Raw genomic sequence first — 21,986 nt, 5'->3', positions numbered from 1 at the left:
TTTTAATAGTGAATTCATAAGTGATTTTTATACTTTTTTGTATTTGTTAAAAGAGTATATGTTGCTTTTCTCATCAAATTTTTATAATACCTCTTATTAAGGTTATGTGCTTTTATTTCATTTTATACCTATGCGACAACTTCAGGTATGCAATAAAAATAGTGCTATATTCGATGATACTCTGTCCTAGATTGAAGATGATTTCTCAGTAGTGTTTATGAGGCTAAATTCATAGATTCTGTGACTTGGTCAACTGCTTTCATTCTGTTACATGGTCAGAATCTGTTTCTACCTCTGTTTCTACCAGCATCACACCTGCTCACACAGCTTAGCTGAAGTATGTTAACCATTTTTGGAAGATCAGAGGGCATGTTGTAATTTTATATTTTGCTTTTCTTTAACAGATTTTTCTTCAATTGGTTAAAAATATGGATCCTGAAACAGAGGGACTACAGATTATCAAAGTGACACCTCTTCAACAAATGCTTGCCTCCTGTACTGGAGCTATACTGACGTCACTAATGGGTAAAATTATGTTGCTAGCATAGATTATATAACTTTGAATGAATCAGTGATTCCGTTTCAGTTTTACTATTGGTGAAATAATGAAATGATAATATTACCATTTATCCTTAATGATTGCTAATATTCCTTCATCATCATGATATGAAAAGAAAACTTTGGACAGAGATTCAAGAGACTTCAATTTTAGTCCTTGCTTTGCCATTCTCAGGGTGAAAATACTTAGGGATAATACCTAACATTTCTCTGAACTTCATTTTTTCATCTGTAAAATTATGGACTTAGACTGGGAGTTCTTTGAGATCCTTATCATCATTAAACTATTTTCCCTTTTTATAATAGAAAGCAAGATGATGAAAAAAATTAATGATACAGAATTTGAGCAATTTATGGTAGCAACAAATACAGATATTCTATGCATTAACAGCAAATTTTTTAAATTGCTCTGGATCACATTTTTCTTTCTTATAGTCATTTTCTTATACACATAGCCAAATGACATAGATGATGTTTAACATTTTAATGATTTTAAGTTGGCTGATTTATTTACGTTTTCCTTTTTTAAAGAAAATTCATTTTTTTTCAAAGTATTAAGGTGGTACAAATATTTTTGTTACATGGATAGCTTTTGTTATGCTTGAGTCAGATCTATTAGTGTGCACATCACCCGAATAGTGTTCATTGTACCCCTTGGGTAGCTTTTTGCCCCTCTCCTCCACCTCTCTCCCCCCTGCTTGATTTCCAGTGACTTTTACTTCCCTCTTTGAACATGTGTGCCCATCTCTTAGTTCCAATTTATTAGAGAGTACATATGGTGTTTGTTTTTCCATTCTTTAGATACTTCACTTAGTATAATCCTCTCTAGTTCCATCCAAATTGCTGCAAAAGACATTCACTTTTTTTATGACTGAGTAGTAAGTACTCCATGGTATACATATACCACATTTTGTTAATCCACTCATGAATTGATGGGCACTTGGGTTGATTCCACGTCTTTGCAGTTGTGAATTGTGCTGCAGTAAATATTTGAGTGCAGGTGTCTTTTTGATAAAATGACTTCTTTTCTTTGGAAAGATACCCAGTAGTGGAATTGGTAGATTGAATGGTAGGTCTACTGTTAGTTCTTTGAGACATCTCCACACTGTTTTCCATAGAGGTTGTACTAATTTGCATTCCCACCAACAGTGTATAAGCATTTCTTTCTCTCTGCATCCACACTAGCATCTTGTTTTTGGACTTTTTAATAAAAGCCATTCAAACATGGGTAAGGTGATATCTCATTGTCGTTTTAATTTGCATTTCTCTGATGATTAGTGATGTTTAGCATTTTTTGCATGTTTGTTGGCCATTTGTCTATCCTTTTTCTGAAAAGCTGCTGTTCATGTCTTTTGCCCACTTTTTAATAGGCTTGTTTTTTTCTGGCTGATTAGTTTGAGTTCTTCGTAGATTCTGGTTATTAGCCTTTATTGGATGTATAGTTTGTGAATATTTTCTCACATTCTGTAGGTTATCTGTTTTCTCTGTTGATTATTTCCTTAGCTGTGCAGAAGCTTTTTAATTTAATTAAGTCCCATTTATTTATTTTTGTTGTTGCTGTAATTGCCGTTGGGGTCTTAGTCATAAATTCTTTGCCTATGCTGATATCTAGAAAAGTTTTTCCTACATTTTCTTCCAGAATTTTTATGGTTTCATGCCTTACATTAAGTCTTTTATCCATCTTGAATTAATTTTTCTGAGTGGTGAGAGATAAGGGTCTTAATTCATTCTTCTGCATATGTCTATCCAATTTTCCCAGCACCATTTATTGAATAGGGCTTCTTTTCCCCAGTGTTATGTTGTTGTCGTCTTTGTCAAGGATCAATTTGCTGTAGGTAGATGGTTTTATATCTGGGTTCTCTGTTCTGTTCCATTGGTCTATATCAGTTTTTTGTGCCAGTACCATGCTGTTTTGATTAATATAGCCTTAGAGTATATTTGAAGTCTGGTAATGTGATGCCTCCAGATTTGTTCTTTTTGCTAAGATTGCTTTGGCTATTCAGGCTCTTTTCTAGTTCCAAACTAAGCGTAGAATTATTTTTTCTAGATCTGTGAAATATGTTGGCATTTTCATAGGGATTGCATTGAATCTGTAAATCACTTTGGGTAGTATGGTCATTTTAACAATGTTGATTTTCCCTATCCATGAGAATATGTTTTTCCATTTGTTTGTGTCATCTGTGATTTCTTTCCTCAAGTGTTTTGTAGTTCTCCTTGTAGAGATCTTTCACCTCCTTGGTTAAGTATATTCCTAGGTATTTTGTTTTCTTTGTAGCTATTGTGAATGACATTGAGTCTTTGACTTTCATCTTGACTGTTACTGGTATAATATATAGAAATGCTACTGATTTGTGTACATTGATTTTGTAACCCGAGACTTTCCTGAATTTATTTATCAATTCCAGGAGTCTCTTGGGGAGTCTTTGGGGTTTTCTAGATACAAGGTCATATTGTCAGTGAAAAGTAATACCCCTCTTTCTGGATGTGGATACCCTTTCTTTCTTTCTCTTGCCTGATTGCTCTGGCTAGGACTTCCAGCATTATGTTGAATAGAAGTGGTGATAGTGGACACCCTTGTCTTGTTCCAGTTCTGAGTGGGAATGCTTTCAACTATTCCCCATTCAGTATGATGTTGTCTGTGGGTTTGTCATATATGGCTTTCGTAATTTTGAGATACGTTAGGTTGGCTAGTTTATTTAAATAAGATAAATGATTAGAACAAAGTACTTATGATGTAGTATTTTCTGGTCAGAATTTAGGGTGGAAAAGGCCTTAGAGTTCGTCTAATGTGACTGTCCTCATTCTCAGATAAGCAAAAGTTTTCTTAGAACCATTATTTGGCATTTTCTACTACTAGGATAAGATATAGCATGCATATTAAAACCACTTTCCTTCACTATGCTGTTTCCAAATGGAATAACACAACCTGGTGCTAAAGATGATTTATGGCCAGCTTACTCAAATTTTTACTACCTGTAGCTCCTATTTGATACATGTAGATTTATCAGATTAGTGAAGCTAATAACATTTTGATTATCAATTACTTGTAATACAAAGTTATTCTCAAATATTTAAATAGACTTTTGGAACTTTTTACTCCTTACCTTACCTTAGAGAACAATTTTCTTATAAATATTAGTAGTTTTAGTTTTAATACTAATGGAATTGTATTTATAAAAATATTATAAATGACAATTTCATACCCTTGAGAGAAGTAATTATAGTATGTCTTTCACTGATCCTCTTTAAAGCAAATTCAAGGGCAAAAAAATTAGAATGTTATATTCAAGACTACTTTAACATAGACAATTTTATAACCATTATATAGCTATGAGGAAAAATATGAATAGATGCATTTTGTGTTCTTCGGCAAATGTCTGTACAGTTTATAGGTATCACTTGCTAATTGATACTTATGTATATTCATAGTGACACCTCTGGATGTTGTTAAAATTCGACTCCAAGCCCAAAACAACCCATTCCCCAAAGGTATGTACACTAGTTATCTTGAAAATGTTGTTAGATTTTTAAATGTCACTGCATTCATTTTTGTTTGAGCATCATTCATTTTGTTAATTTATTAAAATTGTTGCCTCTTTGTCCTCATGCAGAAACATTTTTTTCTATATTTAGTTGTACATGATGAAGTATAGACAGAAAAACATATATATAACAGTTTTATGGACCTACTAATTAAAAGAGAGGATGATTATATATTTGGATGTATGTCTCATAGGTAAGAACAAAATTATACTTGTTAGGGACCTTAGACTCTAGCTTACTTCTTTGCCCAAGAGCTGTGCCTGTCCTAGAGCATTCATGATAATCATCGAACTGTTGCTTGAATACAGTGATTGGAAATTTATTATTTTATCAGGTGGCTTGGTTAATTACTAAATAGTAGTTTATGTGGAATTTGAGAAAAGTAATTATATATTTTTATAAGAGGGGAAAAAATAGCCATTCCTGGGTCAGTCTTTTACAGCTTTATAAAGATAATGGCATTTCAAACATATTTACATAGTAAGAAATAGACTGTTTAGACTATTAGAAAATTGGCTCAGATATAAATGCCACCTTATTAAATGCATAGCATTGAAATGGAATGAACAACAGACGAATGAAAGGATAGATGGATTGTAGGAAGAGACTAAAGAGGTACACATTAAAGAAAGCCTTAAAAGCAGAAGGAGACACTCAGACACATACGTATTATGAAACTCACAGCATTAAATACTATCAAACAGACATGACAATTTTTGGCAGCAAGAATGAGGCCAATAAATAGGAAAGAGTTTATTAGAGGAACTTGTACTAAATTAGGTGGGAGCTGACAGATGGCTAGAATGAGTAGTACAAATACAGAGAAAGAGACAAAACATAGCATTATTTATATTCATAAGAACTTTTCTTTTCATAATCTATTTTTGTCTGAATTTCCCTTCCAGACCACAAAGTTTTCTTCTGCACAAATAGAGAAGACATGCACCCATATTCTCTTTTCCAGATTTTCTTCCTTTCTCTTCCTTCTTCAGTCTCTCAGATAACCTGAAAGAATTTACTCCTTTGTACGTTTTCTTCTTTCTACAGTTTTGAAAACATAATATGTACTAATTTATTCCATTACTTTTCACAACTGTGAGTTTAGAGTCCATTGCCATAGCATGAAGCAAATTATGTATATTTTATCCTAAAAAGTAGAAATAGTTATTTATCTGTTTCGTGGTTATTTCTCTTTTCATATTTTTTAGTCCCCAATTTCAGTTTGTTCATCTGTAAAAATAATACAGTTTTGTGAATTAATTATTGGCTATTGGAATCTTCTTTGTTAGGAAAATGTTTTGTATATAGTAATGGACTCATGGATCATCTATGTGTCTGTGAAGAGGAAGCCAACAAAGTATGGTATAAGAAGCCAGGAAATTTCCAAGGAACATTGGTAAGAAGATTATATTACTTAGAATCTCAGTATATTTTCTATTTTTATATTTAATCTTATATATGAAAGATTTTCTAATTGCAATAGAGTAAAAAATCATATTAAAGCAGGAAAAGAAAAGTACTATTTTGCTTTTTAACCTTTTGTTAACTTTCTTTTCATTGGTTCATGCTTTTCATGTAAAAAAGGGGGAGTAACTTTTTTTAATCTAAACTTTTTTATTTTGAGATAATTGTAGATTGATCACATGTAATTTTAAGAAAAATACACAGATTCATGGAGGCTTTTCCCTATTTCCCCCAGTGGTAACATCTTACAAAACTAATACAATGCCACAACCAGGATATTGACACTGATACAATTAAAATTAAGAATAATTCCATTACCACAAGGATCCTTCCGTTTTCCTTGTAGAGCCATACCCACTTCCCTTGTGCTGTCACCTACTCCTTAACCCTTGGTAACTACTGATCTGTTCTCCATTTTTATAATTTTGTCATTTAAAAAATGTTATGTGAATGGAATCTAAACATACGTAGCCTTTTGGGGTTGTCATTCTTTACTTAGCATAATTATCTGGTGATTTATCCAGGTTGTTGCATGAATCAATCATTTGTTCTTTTTTTATTGGTCATGGTATGGATTATTTCATGTTATGGTTGTACCACAGTTTGTTTTTAGAATTCTTTGCAGTTTTTGCTTATTACTAATGAAGCTGCTACAAACATTCACTTGCAGTTTTTTTTGTGTGAAAGTAAGTCTTCATTCCTCTGATAAAAATGCCTTAGGAGTACAGTTGCTGAGTCACATGATAGTTGCATGTTTAGGAGCTTAAGAAACTACCAACCTATTTTCTAGACTGGCTCTACCATTTTACATTCCCATTAGCAAAATATGAGTGACTCAATTTCTCCACATCTTTACTAACATTTAGTGGTGTCATTGTTTTTATTGTAACAATTATGATGTGTAGAGATATCTCGTGGTTTTAATTTGTATTTCCTGGTGGCTAATGATGTTGAACATCTTTTCATGTGCTTATTTGCTATCAGTATATCCTCTTCAGTGAATTGGCTGTTCATGTCTTTTGACCAGTATTTTTTTGGTTTTTGTTTTTGCTTTTTTTTTTTTGAGACAGGGTCTCGCTCTGTTGCCTGGGCTAGAGCTCAGTGGCGTCATTGTAGCTCACTGCAGCCTCACACTTCTAGGCTCAAGCCATCCTCCTACCTTGGCCTCTCAAAGTGCTAGGATTACAGGCATGAGCCATCATGCCTGGACTTCTTTAACCATTTTCTAATTAAATTGTTCTGAATTTTTGCTGTTGAGTTTCCAGATACTATTCCTTTGTTGAATGTGTGGTTTGCAAATTTTTGCCCAGCATATAATTGAGTCATGTTTTAAATCCAGTCTGTCAGTTTTCATCTTTTAATTGATATACTTAGATTTACTATATTAATGCAGTAATGGATATGTTAGGGCTTAAGCCTACCATTTTGTTTTTTATTTTCTCTTAGTTCTATTTTCTACTTCTGTTTTATTTTTCCTGCCTTCTGTGTTATTTGAACAATTTTTAGAATTCCATTTTGATCTGCAGTGTTTTTTTGTATATATTTCTTATGAGGCTGGGGCTTTCTAATTTTTCACTTCTTTCAAGCATGCTTCTAAATGATTATTCAATGATTTTTACATTGGCTGCTTTAAAATCTTTGTCAGATAATTCTATCATCTCTTTTATCTCAGCATTGGCATCTATTTGTTTTCTATCTTCATTCAGTTTGACATTTTCTGATTCTTAGAATGAGTGATTTTCAGTTGAACCCCAGATATTTTGAGGATTCTTTCATGAACTTCTTAATCTCACTTAAACATTCTATTTTAACTGGCTTTTTCTGACACTGCTACCATAGAGGAAGAGGGATGCCTCCTTGTTACTGCTGGATAGAGCTAGAAGTGCAGATTTCCCACTCAGCCTCCATTGACACAGTGTGAGGGAAGACCTCTTTTACTGAGGAGCAGGGATGAGAGTTCTGGCTCTGCACATGGTTTTCACTGACTGTGTAGTGGGGTGGCTTCCTTACTGTTGAGTGATGTCAAAAGTCCTGACTCTTCACTGCTGCTCCTCTAACACCACCCTCACAGGGAGTAGTGGGGGAGACTAATTGCTGACCTGATAGGGATAAAAGTCTTGGTTCTCTACTGACCTTCTGTGATACTACCCCAACAAAGGTATTATAGTGCCTCATTACAGCCTTACAAGGGTAGCAGTCTAGACTACCTACTTGGCCTTTGCTGGTATGCGTCTGGGTGGTGCCATGGGTTTTTCTTTGGTATTTGGTTAGAGTGGAGTGGTTGTTGTCTAAAAGTTTTCTGTCTAACTGAGGTTCCCCTTTCCTGGGAAAATATGCAGTCCTTTGTGATTGGCTTCTTTTATTTAGCACATTGTTTTAAGATTCATCCATATTGTAGCATGTATCAGTTTTTTTATTGCCAAGTAATATTCCATTATATAAATATATCATATTTTATTTATCCATTCATCAGTTGATAGACATCTGGGTTATTTCTACGTTTTGGAATAATTCATGCTGCTGTGAACGTTCAAACTTCTGTGTGAATATGTGTTTTAATTTCTCTTGGATATAATTTTGTGTGAACATGTGTTTTAATTTCTCTTGAATATATACCTGGAGTTTGAATTACTAGGTCATATAGTAACTATGTTTAATCTTTTGAGAAATTGCCAGATTGTTTACCAAAGTGGCTACACCATTTTACATTCCCACCAGCAATATGTAAAGGTTCCAGTTTCTCCACAGTCTCACCAGTATTTATTATTGTTACCTTATCTAATGGGTATGAAGTGATATCTCATTGTGGTTTTGCTTTGCATTTCTATAATTATCAGTGATATTGAACATTTTTTCCTGTGCTTATTGGCTATTTGTATGTCTTTGGAGAAGTATCTATTCAATCTTTTGTCAATTTTTAATTTTTTTGTCTTTTTATTATTAAATTGTAAGAGTTTGTCTATTAATAGAAGACTTCAGTTGCTTTTGGTTCCTTTCTAGAGATTTCAGATAGTGGGCTTTAATAATATTTTCTCTGATTTCATAGTTGATCAGGAAAGTTTATCTAACCAATTCTCTGCCATTGCTCTACTTCCTTTTTTATAATAGTGTTTCAAAAGTTTTGTTTCTGAGCCCTAAGTAGAACAATCCAGAGCTAAGTAATAAAGACTTTATTCTGTAAGAAGTTAGTATTAACCAAGAAATGTGTCATTTTACTTGTGTTAAAATTCCCTTTTTTAAAAGAATGGACATACATAAATCCAAGAAGCTCATTTTTTAGAAATAAATGCTTGAAAGAATAAAATTACCAATCAGTTATCACTGTAAATTTTTGTGTGTCAGGTTTAGGGATATATTTTGATTACTTTTTAAATTACAATTTTAGGATGCCTTTTTAAAAATTGTTCGAAATGAGGGCATTAAATCCCTATGGAGTGGTCTTCCTCCTACCCTGTAAGTTGAAATTTAATATTTCTCCTATTAAAAGATGATTTTCATTTTGTTTTATCTGGTATCAGCATGGTTTGACAAAGTCTTGCATTTTTAATAATAGAACTCCTTCATTTTCTGAAGCATTGCTTTGTGAGTCTCACAACCACCCACCATTTGACAATGTGATGGAAGGACTCACAAGACCTAAAGAGGTTATACTCATAGAAATGGTTTATTATAGCAAAAAGATACAAAGCCCAATGGTAAGGTAAAAACACACACCTGGGGTTGACCAGATACAGGTTTCCAAAATTTTCCCCTCATGGTGTCACATAGGACCTGCTTTATTCTGCTGGCAATGAACTGCAGAGTGTGCAAAGTGTTTCTGCCATGGGAAATGCTTTGAAACTCAAAGGAGTTTCCAAGTGTAGGACTTTTATTGGGCATTGTTCATATAGGTACATTCTGTCTTTGAGACCAGCTGTGATTAGCAAAACTTCAGATCCCATAGGAGAGCAGATATTTACCGTAAATCACATTGTTGGAACAAATCAACCTAGAGCAATTGGTTTGGTGCTTCACACATACAAAAAAACCTTATCGTAGGGAACATTCCAAGAGCTAAATTCCCATGAGTTGTCCAAAGGTCAGGCACACAAACAGGCCCTTCTGGTGATACAGAAGAGTTGAGCAACCAAGCCAGCTGTGTTAAGTCTTTGCTGCACAAGCATACAGTAAATTTTTTCATTTTCATAGATTAAATATTTGATGTTTATTTGACTTTTTGTTTTACTAAAATAGTAAGATATATTGTAATATGTATACTTTCCCTTCTCCAGATAATTTTAATTCTCTATTACTAGTGATTTTATGAATTAATATGATAAACTGTAAAGGTCATATGTAAAAGTCCTAAATATTAATATCTTATAATACCTTGGTTTTCTCAGCCTCATTTATTAATAAGAATTTCTTTTATCCTTTTTGTAGTAGGCAATAAAAAGGTATAAAATAGGCAATTGGAGGAAATTCATCAATTTTGAGGCAAATATTTTAAACAATGCCTACGGTTATAAAATTAGTGTCAGGTCCAAGACTACCAGTCAGTCCTGCTCAGCATCAAACTTCATTATATAGAACATTAGGCATTCTAAGCAATGGTCTTTGAATGTCCTATAGTTAGGCCATAAACAGACTACTTTCTTATTGCATTAATATTTATGACATGACAGTGCCTGCAACTTTTAATTTAATTAATAATTCCCCTTTTGATAATTTCCTTTAAAAGAATATGTTGTTAGAATTCCCTGAAAACTAGTGTATATAACTCTGGTGATGTTATTTGTAATTTATTTCCAGTTATAAGCAGGTGTACTATGTGGGCCATAGGGCCACACAGTTCAACAGTGTTTTACAGTTGCTTATGTACTTTTTATTTAAGTGATTCTCATGTTGTGGTAAATGTAATTAGGAAAGATCTGGGAGACCAGAAACAGGACAAGTCCAGGAGATGGAGAAGTGTCCTACTTTATCTTTTCCTATTTATGACCTGAGCATGTGATTTTTATGTGATCTAAGTTTGGTTATATAGATTTTATTTACTGTTATATACTGTAACTATTTTCACAACCAGAATGTAAACTTTGGAGGAGGGATGCCTATTTTGTATCTTTTTATTGCCTACTAAGTTAAGCACTAATTAATTTTAAAATACAAGAAAAATTGATCTCATAGGCTGATTTGTTGTGGTTTTTAACTTATATAAAATATAAGGTTTTTTAAACTTATATTTGAATTTAATTTGCATATGTTTGAGACCTTTTGATAATTTTGAACAAATATTTTTTTGTGTGTGTTTCTAACCAGAGTGATGGCAGTTCCTGCCACAGTTATTTATTTTACTTGCTATGATCAATTAACTGCTCTTCTGAGATCTAAATTAGGAGAAAATGAAACCCGCATACCAATTGTTGCTGGAATTGTAGCCAGAAGTAAGTAATAAATCTTTATTTTCATTTTGATTTAGTTTAGAGCTTCTGTTTAAATTCTCACATTCACAGAGAATTTGTATGATGTATGTAGTATTGGTAAGATATATTTTGCATTATAGTTTACTATATGTCCTAATATGTTAATATCTATACTCCAGAAGTCACATGGTATGGTGATTGCCATCAGAGGGAGATGGGATCAGCCTATCTTGGTCAAATCTTGGATAGAGTTTTTAGAATGATTCACCTGGACTTCCAAAGTGTCATTTGAGATCATACATGGTTCAGGCCAAAGTCCTGAATCATTTTCCTTATAGATTTTAGGATTTAGAGTTTTGTCAGAAGTAAATTTGCTTCTATGCAAAAGAATGTTTTTCTTGGTGAATAGGAATGAGGTTTATTGGGGCGGTAACTGGAATGAGTTTTTGTAATAGTTCTAATTGATTATAACATTTCTGGAACTGCTCTTGAAAGAGTTGAAACCGGAAAAACTAAGATATATGAAAATAGACTTTTAAGAAATACCATTATCAAGGGAAAAAAATCTGTGCAAATATGTTGACATCATTAGATATTTGATTTTAAGGTTTTCAGACATTTTAGAATTTTTGCATCTGTGCCTGCATAGTTCATGATTTTGTTTTTGTTTTCTTTTATTTGCTTATTTGTATTAGTTGGTGCAGTTACTGTGATAAGTCCATTAGAATTGATTAGAACCAAGATGCAGTCTAAGAAATTTTCTTACAAGGAACTGCATCAATTCGTCAGCAAGAAAGTGTCTGAAGATGGTTGGATTTCCCTTTGGAGGGGCTGGGCTCCTACTGTTCTAAGAGATGTACCTTTCTCAGGTAGGATTTATCCTATTAGTATCTACTAAATTTTAGGTAGCTTTGTTATTATTCATATATTAATTTAACTAGATTTTAAACTCTTTACAGTTAAAAGGTGTAAGTTATCTTCTGTAGTGTACACAAACTTCTAGTTCAAGAGTTGTTGAGTTCTCAGATCTTTATGAGCCTTTATTGAATGAATAGTTTTTATTAATACTTCAAACCCAGTTTTCTTTTTTCCATGTGTTTGATTTTCTTTTAAACATTGATTGATGGGTATTCATATTCAGAGAATGCAAACTATCTAACATTATTCTAAATAAGTCATTTAACATTATTCTAAATAATTGTAAGTAAACTATTTCAAATCAAAATATTATAGAATCCATTTAAGACCACCTTTGAATTATATGGACTCCTACTTCTTCAATTATTAAAAATAAACATTTAAAAGAATATTATAAATCAAGTAGGTGATTGTCCTAATCTTTGAATTATAAAAAGAGAGAAAACCATGAAAAGTGAAAATTTAACAATAATTTGCAGAATGTGTATGCTTCAGTGGTATTTCTCTTGTGGATCATAGAAATTTCCATTTAAGACCTGAAAGAAATACTTATTGAGAACCCTTGTATTAATGTTCCTGTTTATTTTTTTTCCTTTTCTTAATCCTTTTTTTGTGCTTTCTCATCCACGTCTCTATGCATCTTTCCCTTTCCATTGTACTTTTATAAAATTGCCAACCTTTTATGTTCATTTATGCTGTTTAGAAACATACAGTATATAGTTAATCATAATTTTCTCTGGCAATTATGTTTTCTTTACTTTTTACTTTTTTATTGTAGAATAGTGCACAAAAATAACAGATATAGGTTATGAAGTATACTAATAAAATTAACACCTGTGAACTTACCAACTCAATATATGTGCTAAAACATTGTACTTTTTTTTTAATCATGAAACCACATGTATGCTCTTTCACTGTCACATCCCCAGCGGTAACTACTATACTGAATTTTTATCATTCATCTGTTTCATCTGTTTTTGTTTTTGTTTTGAGACAGGGTCTTGCTTGCTTTGTTGCCCAGGCTGGAGTGCAGTGGCACAATCATAGCTCACTATAACCTGGAACTCCTGGGCTCAAATGATCATTACATGTCAGCTAGACTACTGGACAGGTGCATGCCACCACTCAGCTTATTTTTTCATTTTTTGTAGTGATGGGGTTTTGCTATGTTGCCCAGGCTGGTGTTGAACTCCTGGCCTCAAGTGATCTTCCCGCCTTAGCCCCCAAAGCACTGAGGGAAGGCGTGAGCCATCGCACGCAGCCTCCTTCGATTTTAAAAAAAAAAAAAAATAGCTTTCCCATGTGTTTATTATTGCTAAACAATATATCATTTAGTTTTACCTATTTTTAAAAATTCTGTAACTCAAAAATTTTTCTAAGATTCATTCGTTTTTATATATTCTTTTTATATAAACAGATATTAATATAAACTTTTCATTTTGCTTGTTTATATGAGTAAACAAGTAAACAATGCTGCTATGGAAAACATTCTCTTGGTGCACCTGTGAATGTCCCTCCAGTATTAGAATTGTTGGTTCATAAAAATAAATACATTTCTAATTTACTAGGTGATATCAAACTCCTTTCTAAAGTGATTGTCTGGATCTATACATTACCAGCAATATATGAGATTTCCTGCGGCTTTACACCCTTATCAACTCTTTCATTGTCTAAGTTCTTAATTTTTGTATGTATAGTAATTTAAAATGGTAACTCACTCAAACTGCATTTCTTTGATTATTAAGTTTGGGCTCTATTTCACTGTCTATTCATTTATTCATAATTGATTTGGAGTTATGGACTGAAATAAGTATTCAATTTCATTTTCCCCACACAGATAGCTAGTTGTCCCAGCATCATTTATTGAATAACCATAGTTGCTCCAGGGGGCTGCGGTATCACCTCTGTTATATCACATTTTCATGTATTCCTGGATCTGTTTCACTGGTTAATTTGTCTAACTTCGTGTCAGTACCACACTGAATTACTACTCTAGTGCTTTATGAAAAACCTTGATGTCACCTTATTTTTCTTCCTTAGGAATGTCATATCTTTATATTAATAATCTTCTTTAAAGTATTTTAGTAGAGACTTAAAATATTCTTCATAAAGATTATATTCATCTTTTTTCCAAAGATTTATTTATAAGTATACCCCACACTCAACTTTTGGTAGCTATTTTAAAAGTTCTATTTTAAAAAAAAAATATATGTGTTCTAAATCTTTGTAGCTGGTGCAGTTGCAGTTGATTTTTGTCTATTAGCTTATATCCAGCTACCTTTTAAAATTCTGTTCTAATTTTGTCTTTTTGGTTTTGTATGTATACAATAATATATGTAAATTATAACTGTTTTGTGTCACCATTTTTAACCATCGTAGCTTTTCTTCGTGTCTTGCTGCTGAATACAGTTTTGAATATTAGTTACAATAGTTAGCATCCCTATCATTTTCCTCATTTAAAAGGAAATAATTCTTTTGTTTCACCATTAATGATTTTTGATGCATGTTCTTTATCAAGTTAAAGAAGTCTCCTTTTATCTCTAGGTTTCCAAGAAATCTGTTCGCTTTAAATAAGAGTGTTGAATTTTATGAAATGCTTTTTCGTCATCATTAGATGATTCTATGGTTTTATTAACATGGTATATGACATTTAAAATTTTTATTATATTAAATACCTTTTCATTTCTGGGGTAACCCACCTTAGTCATAGTGTACAGTCTTTTAGGAAGTACCTATGGCTTCCCTTTGCTTATTACCATTTTAATTTTTTAGGAATTTTATACCAGTGTTCGTTAATAGATTGGCCTTTACTTTTTTCCTTTATCCTACTGTCCTTATCAGATTTTTGAATTACAGCCCACTTTACTGATGCTTTTTTTGTTTGTTTATGAGACTGCTAGAATATTACTGAGAATTTCACTCCTTTTTAAAAGAAATTCCACCTAGTGGGTTTCTAAGCAGAAAGGAAGGTGTGTCAAGGTTAGGATTTTTCTATTTCTGTAATATATAAGCTCCTAAATCTTTAAAGTCCACATTTTATTTCTAAATATGTGTTCATTTCATTCTCTGTTGTTATAGCAATGTACTGGTATAACTATGAAATTTTAAAGAAGTGGTTTTGTGAGAAATCTGGCTTATATGAACCGACATTTATGATCAACTTTACTTCAGGGGCATTGTCTGGTTCTGTAAGTTTATTTTTTTTGTTACTAATATTCCAGAAAAATGATAATTGTCTTACTAAAATGGAACAGAATATTGTGTAGCATTTCATTTATATTGAGATAGCATTTTTGGGCTGCACTGCTTTAAAATTTTTCTAAGTATTTACCATCCTTACCATACGATTTTAAGGAAATTATTAGCCATTAAGATAGTTAAATATACTTTGTGTTTATGTTTTCACATTACAAATACATTATATTTTTCTGAGAAATTTTTGGATTTGTTAGATCATTACAACTATGATAATACTTTAAATAGTGCTTTTTTAAATATTTACAGAATATTTACAATACATTAGTTCAATAAATGCTAGTAGATCTGATTAGGTAGTAATTCATGGAATGTCCTCCCAAATGTATAATTGAATAAAAGCAGTTTCATCCTCTGCTGCTAATTTCTTTTCTTTGGAAACATTTTGGCCCACTAAGTACTTTTGAAAAGAAATTGAACAAAAATTACAATCAGAAGGGAGGAATCTGAAATGACCGTTTTGGGTAGTAGAGAGTTCATCTTATTCCAACCCTCCATATGATGGAAAGTCATATAGTCATGTAGTGGAATTTATGCGGATTGATATCACTGTGACCTTGGCCATAAATAGTTTTCTTACACCCACATACTTTGAAAGTGAATTTTTGGTAAGTTACAGTGAGACACTAACATATTGGAACCACATAAAAACAAGAGTGAGGGGGGTAGAGTGAAGTGATAGAGACCCGCAGAAAAATATTGGAATAATAGATCAGAAAACCTAGGCTGAGGAATCCACTGCAATTGATTTCAAAACTTAGATATGAATATTCCCAGGTTTAAGATCTGTCAGGATTAATCCTAGTGGATTATAAATCTATTGAGTCATAGAAGCAATTGGTATTGTTGAATAAAGGTTTCAGGAGGTTGTACCAGTTTTTAATATGAAGGAAAGTTCTCAATTTTGCTATTTCTATTTAACATAGAAAATTTATTTTCTTTAATGATTTTTTTAAAGATCTAGAAAATGTTGCTGCCTTTGACAGTTTTCAAATAAAGATTTGTCTCAGCAATAGAAAAAGCACATGAATGTGACAGTGTCCAGGCTTTTTGTCGGAAACAGAACAGCCTAAACAACCTCATTTTAGAAAGCATCAAAGAGGCCTGTATAACACTGTAGCTACTATATGATAGATTATGGAGATGGAGAAACAATAGTTGATTTTATTTTACCTGAGATCTTTGAAAATGTTGTCAAGAACTTAAATCAACAAATTGTTGCAGTGAAATAAAATATAAGTTATTTTAAGGGGCATTTTATGAACCTATTGGCCAAATACAAGTCGGGAAGCAAAAAAATAGAAACCAAATTTTACCTTGCTAGCTGTTGTATCAAATATTGTAAGAACATTATTAAAGGAATTTACTCTTTAAAAAAAAAAAAAAAACAACAAAACCTCCCTTAAGACATTAAGTCATTTTGAGAAAAGGTTTTAAAAATGTGATTTGTGTGTAGTTTTTATCATTCATAGGAAAAAAATGTCATTTGTTAATCATTGTAACTATATTTAATATATACATACATAAACATATAAATATATTTTTAAAAGTTATATAGAACTAAAAGTTCAAAATCCATTTTCTTTATTTAAATTTAATTTTTTATTCTATTTTTAAAATATTTGCTGGAACATTTTAAATGCCTACTTAGATACTTGAGAATTTCTACTTTGACATATGTATTATACCTTCATGTGAAATAAAGGAACAGTGGAACACACAGGAGTATCAGAAGTTGTGAATACTGGTATTGGAGTCACAGAGGTCTAGTTGGAATTCTAGCTCTGCCATTAGTTAGCTGTGTGACCTCAGGAATGTAAGGGAACTTTTCTGAGAAACTTTTGTGATAAATACATATGCCATATACCTAATTTCTTTAATAAAAAAGTTTTGTTTAAATGTATAAGGTTTTATTTTAAACTGTAATTTAGTTATGATTTGCATTAATGTCCTTACTTATTAAATAATGTGCTAATTAGAAGAATGTAAAAATATTTTAGGAAAAATTAAAAGATTGATTTAAATTAATTTTACTTTCTAATAGTTTGCAGCCATTGTAACTTTACCATTTGATGTAGTAAAAACACAAAAGCAGACACAACTTTGGACCTATGCAAGTCATAAAAGTAAGTTTAATTAATTTAAAACATTTTTAAGATGCAGTTTTTGTTTTTCCTTCCAGATATGAAGTTAGGAATATCTAAAATAAGGAAAAATTTTAATTTAAGAAATTTTAAAGTCTAATGTTTCTTAACTGCCATCAGTTAAGTCTCATACATGCTATAAGGAAGGATAAATAATCTTTGTCATTCAGAAGCTAAGTTGTTTAATGATAATTTTTCCTATGGTTTGTTTTCACATCTATTTCTAATTTTCATTTTTATTCTCCTTGTAAGTATTCTTTTAGATATACCAAGAAAATGAATCTGGACAAATCAAGATAAAGGATAGGAAATTACTGGGAAACTTTATTCTTTTGATGTATTTTCTGTTAGTATATGCATATTTATTTTTTCATATTTTGTTTGTTTTTTAGCTTCCTTTCTTTTGGTGTGTTTTTTTCCTACCTATTATTCCATCTATTTTTACTTCTTAGTAAGTTGTGATTTCTTCTAGAACAAAGGTGTAATCTTACTTCTGTCATCATTTATTCTCTTTAGGAAGTGTAGCCAACCCATGGGAAATTATCTGTTGCAATATTGTGTTAAGTAAGCCTATTATAATGTAAATAAATTGTTTTAACCTATGACAATATTTTGCAGAAAAAGTAAAATAGGTATTATAATGGTGAAAGAAACATTGATTACAGACCTCTGTAAATGAATCTGATGGATATTGGTGACAACCGTGTTTTTTTGACCTACCAAATACCTAGTCCCTTCTAATATTAGAAGCTAACAAAAACCTGGGAGGTAATCAAAGTTTTATTGTATCAGAGTTCTCCCACTTCCCTGTTGTAGCTGTGAGCCTTGTAGCTGCTTAAGTCCTATCTATCCTCCTTTGATAGTTCAAAATTATTTTGTTTCATTCTTCCTTCCTTCTATCAGAATTCCTATTTCCTCAGTTAAGGGAAATATTTAATATAGTAGGGATATTCTTTTTGGTGTAATTTATCATAAATGGTTAATGACTATGACATTGAGGTGATTGTGGTGGTGGTCATGGTGGTGAGGAGGGAAATGATGGGAAGCTCTACAAGGTAGTCGCCTGATGGACATTAAAGTTTGAGAGCCACTTACCTTGGTACATAATCTTTGGAGTCACGTGGGGTGCTTATTCAGTATATCTAAAGCTGAGCATCACCCCGAATAGACTCTCATTTAATGGATCTAAGGTAGGGCTCTAGCCTGTGTATTTTGAAAATGATCCCTATGTGATTGTGATGTACATCTTCATGGAGACTGGCACCAGCAAGCCAACTATCTTCTTTATTAGATTTCAACCTTACCTATCACTGTTTTTTCCCCCAAGTGTTTCTTCATTTAAACTTAGAAGGAGAAACCTTAAATAAGAGTTGGGTTTTAATTTTCCATGATCGCTTTTACCTGTTACTCAGCTTCAGCTATGGACCAGTTGTTTAAAGGTTTGGCAAAATATATTTCTACTGCAAACTGCACTTCTAATTTGAGTGATAAACAACCCATACTCACTCTCATTGTTTGTATTGTACATTGTTCATCCCCACCAAAGAAGTAACTCAGCTCTGTTTAGAAGTGGCTTCCTCCACTCCATAGCTCAGCTATACCAAATTCTTTATCTCTAAGCAAAAAAGCAATATGAAGTGTTGCATATACAGTGATGGCCAGTTGCTTGTAAGAATGATTTATCAGCCCATTTAGACCACTTCTCCCATTCTTTGTCCATTAGTCAATTATTGATTGAGTGCCTACTGTGTGTCAGACACTATGCTGGTGTATACAGATAAATGAGACAATATTTGAATCGTTAAAGAGCTTATAACCTATTGGAGGAGAGGCTGCATTCAGAAGCACATTCAGGATGTATTAATAGTAAGTGCTGGCTCCTGTACCTAATTTATAAGTGTAGAACGTATATTTAGTTTTTTGTTTTTTAAAGACAAAGTCTCGCTCTGTTGCATGGGCTAGAGTGCAGTGGCATCATCAGAGCTCACTGCAACCTCAAACTCCTGGGCTATTGATCTTCCTGCCTCAGCCTCCCCAGTAGCTGGGACTACAGGCTCACACCACCATGCCCAGCTAAATTTTCTATTTTTTTGTAGAGACGGGGTCTCACCCTTGCTCAGGCCGGTCTTGAACTCCTGGCCTCAAGCAGTCCTCCCACCTTGGCCTCCCAAAGTGCTAGGATTACAGGTGTGAGCCACAGCACCCAGCCTACATTTAATTTTTAAAAATTTAATCTCCGGTTGATTTCAGCTTTTTAAACCTGACCCAAATCTACTTGTTTTCTGGAGGTTTAGCTTCTTTTTCTCTGAACTTATTTATTACATTAAATATTTAAATATTTTAATTTAAATATTAAGGTAAATTAATATTAATTGGAATAATAGTTTAAAAACAGAAATAAGAGAATCATTACAAAATGGTTATGCTTGGCAAATAAACTTATTAAAAATGTTTAATCTTAGTAATAATAAGGAACACAAGTGAGAGGACATTTTATACAAATTAGATTGTTGAGGATGATGTGGGGCACTGGAAACTTCATGCCATCATGGTAACAGTATAAATTTGGAACAACTGTTTTGGAAAAGAATCTGGAAATATCAAGAAATGCCCTTTGAATTATCAATTACACTCCTAGATAAAAGCCCTAGAGAAACTTTTGCACATGTACAAGGATATTCGCTGCAAGCTTATTAATAAGAGCAAAAAGTTAGAAACCACCTAAATAAATGTCCTTTTGCAGGAAAGTGAAGAAATCATGATAATCCATATAATACAATACCATATGTATAGCTACATTTACCAACACAGATAATCTTAAAAGCACATTGCAGGAATAAATGTACAGTGTGGTATCATTTATATAAAGTATAAAACCAGGACAAACAAGAGAATATACATTGTTTAGAGATAGATTCTGATGTAAAAATTTAAACAAATCCATAAGGAAGATAAAAAAAGACAAAAGAGTGGTTACCTTGGAGGAGAGAGGAAGAATAAGATTGGGGAGGAATATATATGGGGTTTCAATTGCATCTGAAAGATACAGTTGGTACAATTTAATAAATTTGGATGGTCAGTAAATAAGCCATTTATTTTCTATGCTTTTCTCTATACTTGAAATATTTAATAATAAAAGTATTTCTTTACAATGTAAGAAATTGCTTATTACCTGTAGGAATAGCTGTTTAATATTGGAAATTTAGGCAGGAGATACTTTTGAGGTTCCACAAGAGCTCAGCATGGCATACCTTCAAGTTAATAACTCTCTTTGTCATTCTCTTTCACATTAAATTTCACCTTAATATTAAAACAGAGAGTTTGGGGCTTGATGCCACAAGATTAGCAATACCTGGCTACTTGATCTCCTTTCTTTCATCAGTTTCCTCCAAAATTTAAATGAAATAATTTAAATATGAAACAAAGTTGCCAACTTACAGTGTAAGGTTCTTGTCATTAACTTTCTTTACAAAGTTAAATTTCATTCATAAATACCTTGTAATGAGAGTTATGTTGCTATAGTTATTATGCTCATGCTTGCACTATTTATGTTGATAGTATAGTCTCTTAAATAAATCATAAGTCTGCCTTCATAGAGATTCTGATATTTTATATAAATGAAATGTTGAGATAATGAGTCCCACTCCATTAAGTGGCAAAATTCTAAAAAGTCATTTTTAAAGGGTATTTTTTTATAATCTTTCCCTTTTTCTCCCAGGCTTGCTTAATAGTACATAGTTGAATCTTTCTTAGTGGCTCAGGGTTGTCATCAATGTAATCATTGATTTTTGTAGAGTAGCAGCTCTCAGAAGCTAGAGAGGGCAGTATAAGAATCGTTTGCCCGTCATCTGGCTGGTCTCAAACCGAGATTTTGAAATCTTCCTATTAGCTGTCACATTGTTTACATGGTAATTGGCCTGCTTCTTAGAACTTTTTTTGCAGCAGTCCCCAACCTTTTTGGCAGCAGGGACCGATTTCATGGAAGACAATTTTTCCATGGATGGCGGGGGAAGCTCTGCAGCCTGGAGGTTGGGGACCACAGACTTACCGCATCTAGTAGTCTGTGGGCTAAAACCAGCTGCTTAGAATCAATGTATAAAATGAAGGTAAGCAAACTTTGTATAAAAAGTTTGTTTATTCATGGTTCTATGTTTGAACTTCTGTGACATCTAATTTTGCTAAGTTTTAAAAAATTAGCTTTTAATTTTTTTCCAGATATTTGAGTGGTTGCAAATAAGTGAGATGTTACTGTTAGCTAAAATATGCCTTTGAAAGAAACAGCACTGGTCTAATTTATTTCGAGACTAGCATATCTATTCAGAATGGTTGTAATAACATAGGATACCACTAGGTAGAATGAGCTATTTTCCTCACAACCTCTTTTAAGAAAAAAATTTTTTTTTAATTGCGTACAATAAAATTTGAATCAAAAATGGTTATCAGGACTTTTCTTTGGCATTAGATACCCCATGAAGGTTTCTACACATTTTTAAAATTTTTCATTGTGAAAGATTCCTAAGACAGAAAAAAGTATAAAGAATACTGCCATTAGCTTAAGAAACAAACATTATCAAGAGCAGCCTTCTATATAGTCTTCCTTGATTGTATCCAGTTCTATACACCTTTAAACTTATATCCTTTTTCTGTTTTTTTTCTTTTTGTTGACTCCAACTATTAAAATTTATAGTAAATTAGGTAAACA

At 32.3% G+C, this 21,986-nt stretch overlaps 1 protein-coding gene across 1 annotated transcript in view; it reads left to right on the top strand.

Moving 5' to 3' along the window:
- Positions 1-411: 411 nt before the first annotated feature.
- SLC25A40 (solute carrier family 25, member 40) overlaps positions 412-21,986 on the top strand; it is a 25,667-nt gene continuing 4,092 nt past the window's right edge. Inside the window, exons 1-8 of the mRNA XM_012643514.1 lie at positions 412-525; positions 3,988-4,047; positions 5,391-5,497; positions 8,951-9,018; positions 10,864-10,988; positions 11,663-11,836; positions 14,964-15,073; positions 17,185-17,266. Of these exons, the coding sequence (XP_012498968.1) occupies positions 429-525; positions 3,988-4,047; positions 5,391-5,497; positions 8,951-9,018; positions 10,864-10,988; positions 11,663-11,836; positions 14,964-15,073; positions 17,185-17,266 (823 nt within the window). The 5' untranslated portion in view covers positions 412-428. The remainder of the gene's footprint in view (positions 526-3,987; positions 4,048-5,390; positions 5,498-8,950; positions 9,019-10,863; positions 10,989-11,662; positions 11,837-14,963; positions 15,074-17,184; positions 17,267-21,986) is intronic.

The sequence above is a fragment of the Propithecus coquereli genome, unplaced genomic scaffold (assembly GCF_000956105.1).
Source record: "Propithecus coquereli isolate 6110/MARCELLA unplaced genomic scaffold, Pcoq_1.0 Scaffold199, whole genome shotgun sequence".
Taxonomy (NCBI): domain Eukaryota; kingdom Metazoa; phylum Chordata; class Mammalia; order Primates; family Indriidae; genus Propithecus; species Propithecus coquereli.
This window is presented reverse-complemented; position numbering and strand designations above follow the sequence as displayed.